This window comes from Mastigoproctus giganteus, chromosome 8, assembly GCF_048544385.1.
Source record: "Mastigoproctus giganteus isolate SK-2022 chromosome 8, ASM4854438v1, whole genome shotgun sequence".
Taxonomy (NCBI): domain Eukaryota; kingdom Metazoa; phylum Arthropoda; class Arachnida; order Uropygi; family Thelyphonidae; genus Mastigoproctus; species Mastigoproctus giganteus.
In genome coordinates this window covers 21,465,571-21,476,097 of record NC_143582.1, presented here as the reverse complement: position 1 = coordinate 21,476,097, position 10,527 = coordinate 21,465,571, and the positions used below count along the sequence as shown (strand labels likewise).

General features: G+C 35.7%; 1 protein-coding gene across 1 annotated transcript in view; it reads right to left on the bottom strand.

The window, feature by feature from the left end:
- Positions 1-6,585: 6,585 nt before the first annotated feature.
- LOC150081331 (coiled-coil domain-containing protein 28B-like) overlaps positions 6,586-10,527 on the bottom strand; it is a 31,403-nt gene continuing 27,461 nt past the window's right edge. Inside the window, exon 5 of the mRNA XM_090379673.1 lies at positions 6,586-6,731. Coding sequence (XP_090235799.1) covers positions 6,686-6,731 — 46 coding nt within the window. The 3' untranslated portion in view covers positions 6,586-6,685. The remainder of the gene's footprint in view (positions 6,732-10,527) is intronic.

Sequence of the window (10,527 nt, the reverse complement as noted above, 5' to 3'; positions counted from 1 at the left end):
TGACCCTGGTGGTAGCAATACAAGTATGCTTTTGGAGACTTGTGACAGGAAAAGAGTACCATCACTTTTCCTAGTTTTTATATATAAATAGCATATTGAAATACTCTACTTGGTATTTGAATATACTATTTGTCTATGCAAGCTTCAAGATGCATGTATGAGCATTCCATTTAAGAGAGTAATTTTTGGCATTTTAGTAACACTGTTCTACAACAATTTACTTCAATTTCAGGATTTGAAGCCTTTTTTAAATTTTTTGTTTTTGTTATAATTATATTAATTTCATTTGAGATGAGTTGTTTTTTTTTTTTTGAGATTTTATCTGGTATCATTAAGATTGATATTAATGATACCAAATAAAATTTGATATCATTTGTAATAATTCATTATTTCAGTATAAAATGGTTTTTATTATTTTGTTTAGTATGGGTTTATGTTGCATGCACCAGACTTAAAAAGTTGTTTAATACAACTTTACTTTGTCTTTCATCTATGTTTAGCTCTTCATTGATGAGGTGACAAAAAACACCAAAATGGCTGTATGAAGAGTGACATTTATGTTCATATGCTGGTCAATAGTCATCCATCATAGCTCACACTCACTGTTCCTCTGTTTATTAGCAGGGGTCTCATACTTGGTATTTTAATATACTATTTGTTTCATAGTTTGTAAAAGACAAAAATATGTATAACAGCCACAAGGCCGACTGGGCTAGCCAGGTGTGCCTACCTGGCAACCCAAAGGTCGCGGGTTCGAATCCCGCCTCGGGCTTGGATCAAAGTACTGCAAAAACTTTGGGAGGTGCATTATGGCCACAGAAGCCGATGCGCCAACAACTACAAAAAAAAAAAAAAAAAAACACAGCCACAAGTATACACCGATGAGCCAAAACATTGACCAGCAGGTCGTTATGCAAATTGAAGCAACTGAAGGTGAACTATGGTGCATGCATCGGTCAGGACACGGTATAAAAAACACCTGATACTGAGCTCCATTAATCAGTGTTACTCTTGTTCTTCAGATGGGAAAGGTAGTGGACATAAGCGAGTTTGACAAAGGCCAAATTGTAATGGCCAAACGACTGGGTCAGAGCATATCCAAAACAGCATGGCTGGTGGGGTGCTCACAGTCAGCCATGGTTAGTATCTACCGAAAGTGGTCTGAGGAGGGGAACCCATGAACCGCCGGCAGCTCATCGAAGCACGAACAGCTCCTCGAGGCTCTCCCAGATGGTATGTGGCAACGGAGGGGTGACTGTGGTGCAACTCGCTGGTAATTGGAATGCTGGTGACAGGAGTAATGTGTCACAACACACAGTACGTCGAACCCTGCTGAAAATGGGACTGCGTAGCCGCAGGCCACTCCGAGTGCCCATGCTAACCACAGTTCACCGGCGACAGCATCTACAATGGGCACGTGAGCATCGAAACTGGACCTTGAGTGATTGGAAGAAGGTTGCCTGGTCCAGTGAATCACGTTTCCTGTTGCATCATGTGGACAGCCAGGTACATGTGCGTCATTTACCTGGGGAAGTGATTGTGTCTGGATGCACCATGGGACAAAAACAAGCGGGTGGTGACAGTGTCATGCTTTGGGCAATGTTCTGCTAGGATACCTTGGGTCCAGTCATCCATGTGCCAGGCACTCTGACATCTACCACCTACCTAAACCTCATTGCTGACCAGGTACACTTTTTCATGGCAATGGTCTTCCCTCTGGCGGTGTGATCTTTCAGCAGGATAATGCGCATGCCACACTGCCTGGATTATTCGAGACTGGTTTGTGGAACATGAGGAAGACTTCCAGGTATTGCCCTGGCCTGCAAATTCCCCATACATCAATCCCATCTGTGGTTTGTGTTGGAACAGCAACTCCGATCTGCGGCAACTCAACCACAGACCTTACAGGAGTTAAAGGATCTGCTGGTTACGTGTTGGTACCAGATACCACAAGACACATTTAGAAATCTTGTAGCGTCCATGCCTCACCGGGCACGAGCTGTTTTGGCTGCACGTGGAGGACCAACATCACATTAGGTAGGTGGTCATAATATTTTGGCTCATCGGTGTATATGAACTTATATTCTGACTATTCTAGGTCATATCCATTTCGTCTTCCTTCAATAACATCAGCAGAGAATCAGGGTTTGTCATTACTCCCATGTTATTAAAGATGGGGCATATTGAGTTTTACACTGCATAAGTTATTACTCCAACTTGGCCAAATGCCAATTAGTTTATATAACTGATACTTTGCTGCATTTGTAAATTAGTGAAAAACAATATTCTGCGAAAAAAATAATAATTTTAAACTATCAAGGGACCTAGGTAAAACTTGACCATTCTATTATGTTTGCTGGAGTTATGGAACAGTGGTTCCAGTTAAATGTAAATTATTGCAGCTTTATATTAAAAGGAAGACCAATGATTAATATACAAATGTCAAGTGATATAGTGAAAATGGTGAAATCATATTTTCAGATACTTTGCACAATTAAACATAAATTTAAAAAATCTGAATTTTTCATGTTTTAAGAAAAAAACAAGGCTTGTAATCATAACTTTATATATTATACTTAGAGAATTAAACAGGTCTGTGGGAAAACATGATTTATATGATTCAACAGCAATTTGTAATAATAATAAGCTGAAATGATCCTCAATTTCTTTTTTGATGGATTCAATTATTTTTGTTTTTCATGCTTTTTTTTTTTTTTTTATCTAAGCTCCTCATATAATATCCCACATGCAGAATGGGGAGGGGAGTTACTATTGGTAAATAATGTTTTGCATCCAGGCTGTCAACTTTTTACAGACTAAGATAAGTGTTCTTTAATAAAAAGGAATAAAATGTTAAAATCATAATATTAACTTAACATTTTATTACTTTTAGACAAAAAAGAGATCTGGAATGTGACGAGTTACATATTTTTCTAACATGGACTGCAGTGAGTAACATTTTTTAATATGAAATCTATTTTGTATTGGGGTAATTAGTTACCCCATATACAAAATAATGCCAACATTACCACCAATAATATAATTTGTGTGGTGAGTATATAAGTTGCATGTAATGTTGCTCGGCATGTGATGAATCTATAGTAGTTTGTTTTTGAAAGTAAATATGCATCTAGAAGCTATGGTTTTTTTTTTTTTTTGTTATTATCTTGATTATGGGCAGAGAAAGTTCTTTACATTTCTTATAGTCTGCTCATTAGTATTCTGGTATTACCTGTTTATTCATCAGAAAAACAATCCACTCTTTCTTATATATCCATTTTAAATGAATAAAACTAAGTTTTTTCTTCTTTGTACAGGTCATACTTTGATCAATCAGCAACCTGGAATGAAAAGCAAATCTATGGTATGATTATATGAACTGCAGAAAACATTACAATTGTAACTTTTCTCAGTTTGGTCAAATAATGTATTTTACCTAACTAAGAAATTTTAATTATTTTACCTAATTTGTACAGGTTGTTCATTTTAAATGAGCGCATGAAAATGCAAACAACTTTGGGAGAGTGGTAAAGACAATTTACAAATTAAATTATTTATCCTGTGCATGGTGTTGCTATCTGTCAGCAACCCATAAAATACATAGTGCAAACTATAAATGGAAATAGTGTGTTCAGCATAAAAAAAGCATGTGTTCAGTGTGGAATATTACATCAAAACAAAGTAATTTAAACCTATTCAACGTAATTTTTGTAGGAAATTTTGATGTAAGGCATCATCCAAATCTGCAATATGGAAACTTGCAAAAATATATGGGAAGAAGACTGGGAATGTCAATATTGTAAGTCGTGTTTGCACAATGAATTTGCAACTGAACGAAGTTTAGCACAGATTAGGAAGATCTATGCAAGTCCTCGTAAGTCACTAGAGAATCCTGCATAACAAATGGGAATATATATAGTAATGATGCTACAGTGAGTAAATTAAACTGTTTCTGAAAAAAAGTGCATGATATGCAGCAACTTTTGCTACCATACTGTGGAAAATGAAGCCATTACTGTGGCAGTTACTAGAAAATGTGGATGAAACCTCTCAGATGTTAGAATGAACATTCTTCTCCGATGAGGCCTTGTTTCATTTGAATGGGCACAAACTGTCAGAACGCTCACCTGTGGTGTGCAGAAAATCCCCATTTTTCCAGTACAAAAAAGCTCCTCTACAGCCTGTGAAGATTAGTGTGTGTGTGTGTGTGTGTGCGCAATGACTTTCCACAGGACGTACAGGTCCACCTTTTTTGCAGAAACTTAACATGTCAATAGCGCATTGACAGTCCATGAATTACTGAGGCTGAGGAGGTGGAGATTGTTGAAGCATAGTTTTGGCAATGTTAACACAAGTCACATTTCATATGCATCTACGGACAAGCTGTTCCATTTTTTTTCTGGAAATTAGATAATTTCAAAAGGAATATGGCAACCACACTTGCCAGATTTTTCACTATTAGATTTCTTGTTGTGGGGCTATATCAAGGACAATGCCTACAACAATAAATCAATGTGCTGTGAAAGAACTGAAAAGCAACATATCCATCATTTCCAACATGCTGCAAGCAAGGTTATCAAACATGCTTTATTATGCTGTGATTACAATAATGACCATTTTCAACTTTTTTTGTGACAAATTAAGTAAAGTCTTCAGGGATAGAAAAGTATAGTAAAGTGGTGGCTCAACAGTGGGATCCACCAAGAAAAGAAGATAGCAGAGAATAAAGAATGCTGCTTGTAAATTTCAGGCTTCCAGTGTTCAGAGTTATTTGCATTTACATACGTTAGTTCACATTTGAATTGATCATCCTGTATTATGTGGTTGTGGGAAGGTCCTAAAAATAATCTATCACACGGAAAAGCAGTTCTTTCTTTTTTTGTTCTCTCTCTAGAATTTTTATTTTGAAAAGGCTAAAATGGAATTAGCTACTTTATAAATAAAATATTTGAATTTTTGTTTTTCACACCAAGAAAATGCAGTTCAAAACAGGATCACAATCAGTTTCTATAGAAGTGTTTTTTTGTGAGGAAAATCTGAATTTGATTTTTGAATAAAATTTTTAGCCCGATTTAACAGCTGTTTACTTGAAATTACACCAAGGAGAAACCAAGCTTTTACCACAAAAATTTGGCTTCCATACACCATATGGCCAAGAGTAAAGTATTACATGAAGAGTTGTACAAAAGTTCTACCATTTAAATTTAATAATGAGAGGAGAAATTAGGCATCTGATCAAAGCAGCAGTATAAGACCTACTCGGACAAACAGTACTATAAATACTAAGTTATGAATGTTATAATTTATGCATTTTTGAGTATTCTTGTCTATAATGATTAGGAAGGAAGTAAAAAGGTGATATATAACTATTTGGCTTGATAATAACTAGTTGGCTTTCTTACTCTGGTGAAGTAGTTTTACAATAAGTAGTGTAGAAATACTGGAAATATAATTATTATGAAAATAGTTTTTCATGAAATGTCATATACCGCAATTTCGTAGACTTGGGCAGTATAAAAGTTTCATTATGACATATCAATAATTGACACCTTAGTGCATTTAGAGTAATTTACAGTGTAACACATACCAGTATTTTAAACACCTAAATGCATTGAGAATAATTCAATCTCTACCTAAGCAACATCAACATAATATAATCAAAATTTTAATACTGCATATTCACTTCTCTTTTTTCCCCCTTCTATTTCTCACCTTAAAAAAAAAAAAAGCAGCTCATTTTTCATTTGCCTAACAGTTGTATATAAAATGGATACATAATTCAAAATAGCACCTTTATAACAAATTTTTTATAATAATAATAATAATGATAAAAATTTGGCACTAAGAGTACATCATCTTAATGGCATTTTCAATTTAACTATTTTTTTTTTTTTTTTTTTTAACTACAAGAAATTAGAGACAGTCCCTGCATCACATTCTTTTTCTATTAAATTAATTCTCACATTGTGTTCATTCACATAACGGTGTGTTTTTTAATTATGCTTTATTTGTCAAAGTTATTTTATTATGGAGAATTTTTGCACTTTTTTGAAATTACATATTTAGAACTTTTTTGTGATGTACTGTAATTACAAATATATACGTATTGTTAGAGAAACAAAATTAACATTTAAAAAACATACATATGTAAATATCAGTTTATTACAAATTTAACCGTCATTTCATTCACTTGCCCAAATTTTGATCATTGTAAAAAGGAATTTGCACTGTTTTATTATTGCATGTATTTCATTAAATCCCCTTTAAAAAGATCTAAAATTAATGTAACATTTCATTCTATGATAAATAATGATGAGCAATATTGTCAGAGATAAAGAACATTATCTTACAGAAGATGCTTTTTCGTTGTGATGCTCAATGATTAAAACAATCTGTTGCATTTCTAATGCATGTATATTTCATTAAATCTACGTGTATTATTTATTAAATTTCCAAAATATATATATTTTTATTTGCAATCTATCTGGAATGTATCCCAAGTTTATAGCATTAAGTGCATGGAAAAATATTTTTCGCAATATGCTCTGTTTTCCAGGACTTCATCACGAGTGTAAGGCAAGGACTGGCTGTATTTTAATTTCATACCCTGTGCTTATTTGAACTTCTGACTAAAATTAAACTGCTCTTTTGAGCAATGTTTAAATCAAGTTTTAGTATCTTGAGATCATATTCCTGATTGCACTCCTGGGCTAGCTGACTGTAACTGTTCACTATGAATCTTAATTAAGGAAGCCAACAAAAATTTGAGAGCAGGAACACAAAAAATTATATCTGGCTTACGAAGCTCTTATACTTATGAATATTTCAAAGACAATAAAATATATTAGGGTAAATATAGTAATAATATAAATTATAACTCAGGGAAATACATGTTCTTAAGATTATCAATAGTACTGTATTTATTAACAATAAATCTTGTGACAACAAAAACTCATTCATTGCTAATTACTCATTCATTCATTACCAATTAATCTCTTCCATTATGCAGTTAGATTTTCAATGAAGAAACCTCCCTTACTATTACATAAAGCAGAGGATTGGCAACCTTTTCATTACAACGGGCAGTATAGTGTGTATTATTCAAAGGCCAACCCTCTCATCAGAAAAAAAATTACAATAAAAACTAAGTTCATGCATATCAATTATTAAGTGATGTACATGAATAATATTTGTGTGGAAATACATGTCATCTCCTATTGTCACTGAAGGAAAGATGTAAACTGACATTCTCTAGACTTCCCCACTCTGTACTCATGCTGCCAATACTGGGAAGAGAGGGGGGAGCCGTCATTAACCTTGAGCCACTAATTATCCTCTGTCTGAATTCTAGCAATGCATGTGACTGAAATCTACCACCAGACTGTCTGTTTTTTATCAGATGGTGGTATGAAAACACCCCTGTAATAAAAGGTGATAAAAACTATAGTAACACAGACCCAGCTCATAGAAATGCTGATGCTTTTGCTATAACTAATGATCTTGAACTTGCTCATTTACTTACAAGAATACAGAGTAATTTATTTATATGAAATGAAACTTACAATTAATGCAATATGGGGCAGGGGGAATGTGTACTGCATGTCTGTTAATCTAGGTTTGTCTTGAAATCTGCAGATATTGATGTAGGTGCCTATCTGTTAACTTCAAAAAGTGAATAATTAATCCACTCCACATCTACGTGGTTGATGACTCTTAACAACCAGTGCAATACCACCACTTTGCTTATTGGAGGCTAGAAGTGGTGAAACCCATGTTTAGTCACCAGAGCAAAGTTTCCAGCATTCCCTCCCTCCCAATCTCTTTCAACCCATGCACAGTACTAGTACTATAGGTTTTGATACCCTTCATGTTTGGATGGATTTTCATAAAAATAAAATATCACACAGTTATGGTACTGATTTGCTACTGTTTTCAGATAACATTATGCAGATTTCTGTATTCAAATGGAGAGTTAATTGGTTTTACAGCACATAAGCATCTTAAGCCTTAGTTCTGTCACTTCCTTTTTCTGAGAGAATCTCAATTATTGGCTGTGTAAAATAAAACTCATCTCATTTGTTCTAATTATTCACTCTGTGATTCCTTCTACTTTAAAGATGGTAATTCTGCATGTGTCTATTTTGATATTCCCTGTCAGAGACTTTCTGATCTGGAATCTCTTCCTTCTGATCCCGTTTGGCTCAAAATCTCTTCATCCCATTCTGTTAAATTCATTTGTCTATCACTGCCAATTTATTCAGAAGCTTTTGATTTTCTTTCATTAAAACTTGACTCTCTCCATCTAACTTTCCAAACAGTGAAGTAATTTTTCTTGGTGATTTTAATGCTCACAACTCCATCTGGCTTCAATTTTCTAGTAACACAGACCAGCTTATAGAAATGCTGAGGTATTTTGCTATAACTAATGACCTTGAACAACTTACTCATTTACCTATAAGAATACCAAATATTTCTAACTGCACACCTAACAATCTTTTTAACACTGACAACGCTTCAAAGTTTGTTTGTTCGTTATTTGGTTTTTAGGAGCATTAGCAACTAAGGCCATATTGCTCTGGGGATATGCGGTGGTCATTCCCTCACCTTTCCGCATCCTCCGTATTTGGTGGTCACGGGCTCGAACCCCGGTCTAATCAAGAAGTGTGTGCTACGCACTGCTGCTCCTGCCCACCTGGCTACGGAGGTGCCCCCTTAAAAGTATACATTAATGCTGGCTGTCCTCTAGCTATCTTAGGTCACAACTTGTTGATGTTCTCTAACAGTACCTTTGTCCCATGACCATTCTTGGCCTCATGTCATTTGCCATTACAAGAATGCAAAATGAGCAATTTCTATTCAACTCTTTTTATTGGTGGGACTATAATTCTAAATTTTCTGATTTTTGGTTCAATAGCATCACTGCAATTATTCTTGTAGGAGTAAAATATTTTTAATTCCTCATTCGACCCTAAACTGTCATCCTTTATCTAAACTATGGTTTTAAAAAACTGTCCTAAGACTCCAGAATAAGATAACAGCATATTGCAATTTGCTTGTATTCAAATCCACAGTTTCATTTTCTGCCCACACCAAAACTTGTGTACAAAACAATTGTACACAAGTTAACATATCCATATTCGATTTTGAAAAGGCTAAAAGTAGGAAACTTGCTTCTTCTCCAAATAGTAGTTGTGTCCATTTTATCTCTTGTAGAATCTAATTTGGCTACAATTTCTGCCTATCATAGTTTCATTTCTGCTACATTTCTGACAGTGTTATTGCATCCTCATCTAAAATACAGTTGACTTATTCTTTGATTTATTAGCTTTAGCTCTTATTTTAATACTTGTATATACACTGTGCTGCCACTTTATTAGGTACACTCCTGCTGTGCACACAAATGGTTTGTCCCACAACATTGCAAGTCACATGACCGCAGTTGTGGGTATAAATGCAGCAGAACAACCTTTCTAGTATCAGTTAAGCATACAAACCATAGCAAGAATGGGGAAAAAGGAGTGATCTAATGGACTTCGAATGTAGCATAGTAATAGGTGCAAGATGTGCTGGACTAAGCATCTCTGAAACGGCAGTTCTCCTGAACTTTTCAAGCACCACAGTTTCAAGGGTGTATCGAGAATGGTGCAATGAACAGAAAATATCCTCTCAACGGCATGCCTGCGGAAGAAAATCGCTTGTTGATGAGAGAGGTCAGAGGAGGATGGCTAAAATTGTGCAAGCAAACAGACAGGCCAAAATGCCGCACATCATGTCAGAATACAACCTTGGTGCGCAGAACAAAATATCGCAATGGACCACTAGTTGCACTTTGTCGCAAATGAGCTACAACAGCCGACGGCCACATCGCGTACCTTTGTTATCAATGAAGAACAAGAGAGCATGCCTCCTGTGGGCACAGCAACACCAGCACTGGACTATCAAGGATTGGAAAACAGTTGCTTGGTCTGACGAGTCAAAGTTCCTGGTGCATCATGTTGATGGAAGGCTCAGAATTTGTCGAAAAAAACATGAATCCATGGACCCGTCATGTCTGTACGACTACTGTGAAAGGTGGTGGGAGCAGTGTTATGGTGTGGGGAATGTTTTCTTGGCACACGTTGGGTCCCTTGATACCCATAGATTCGCGTCTGAATGCCACATCATACCTAAACATCGTTGCTGACCAAGTGTATCCGTTCATGTTGACAGTTTATCCTCAGTCAGATGGTTACTTCCAGCAGGATAATACGCCAGTGTACAAAACCCGAATCACTATGGAATGGTTCAGCAACATGACAATGACTTTTATTTGCTGCAGTGGCCCACTCAGACCTCAATCCTATTGAACGTCTTTGGGATGAGCTGGAAAGGGCTGTTTGCCTACACCTCTGTCGAATCTCAAGGAACTGTGACACTCATGTCTGCATGGTACTCCATTCCTGCACAACATTTTCAGCAGCTTAAAACAGCCTGACATCGTCTAGGCATCCATGCCTAGACGATGTCAGGCTGTTTTGAAGGCTAAAG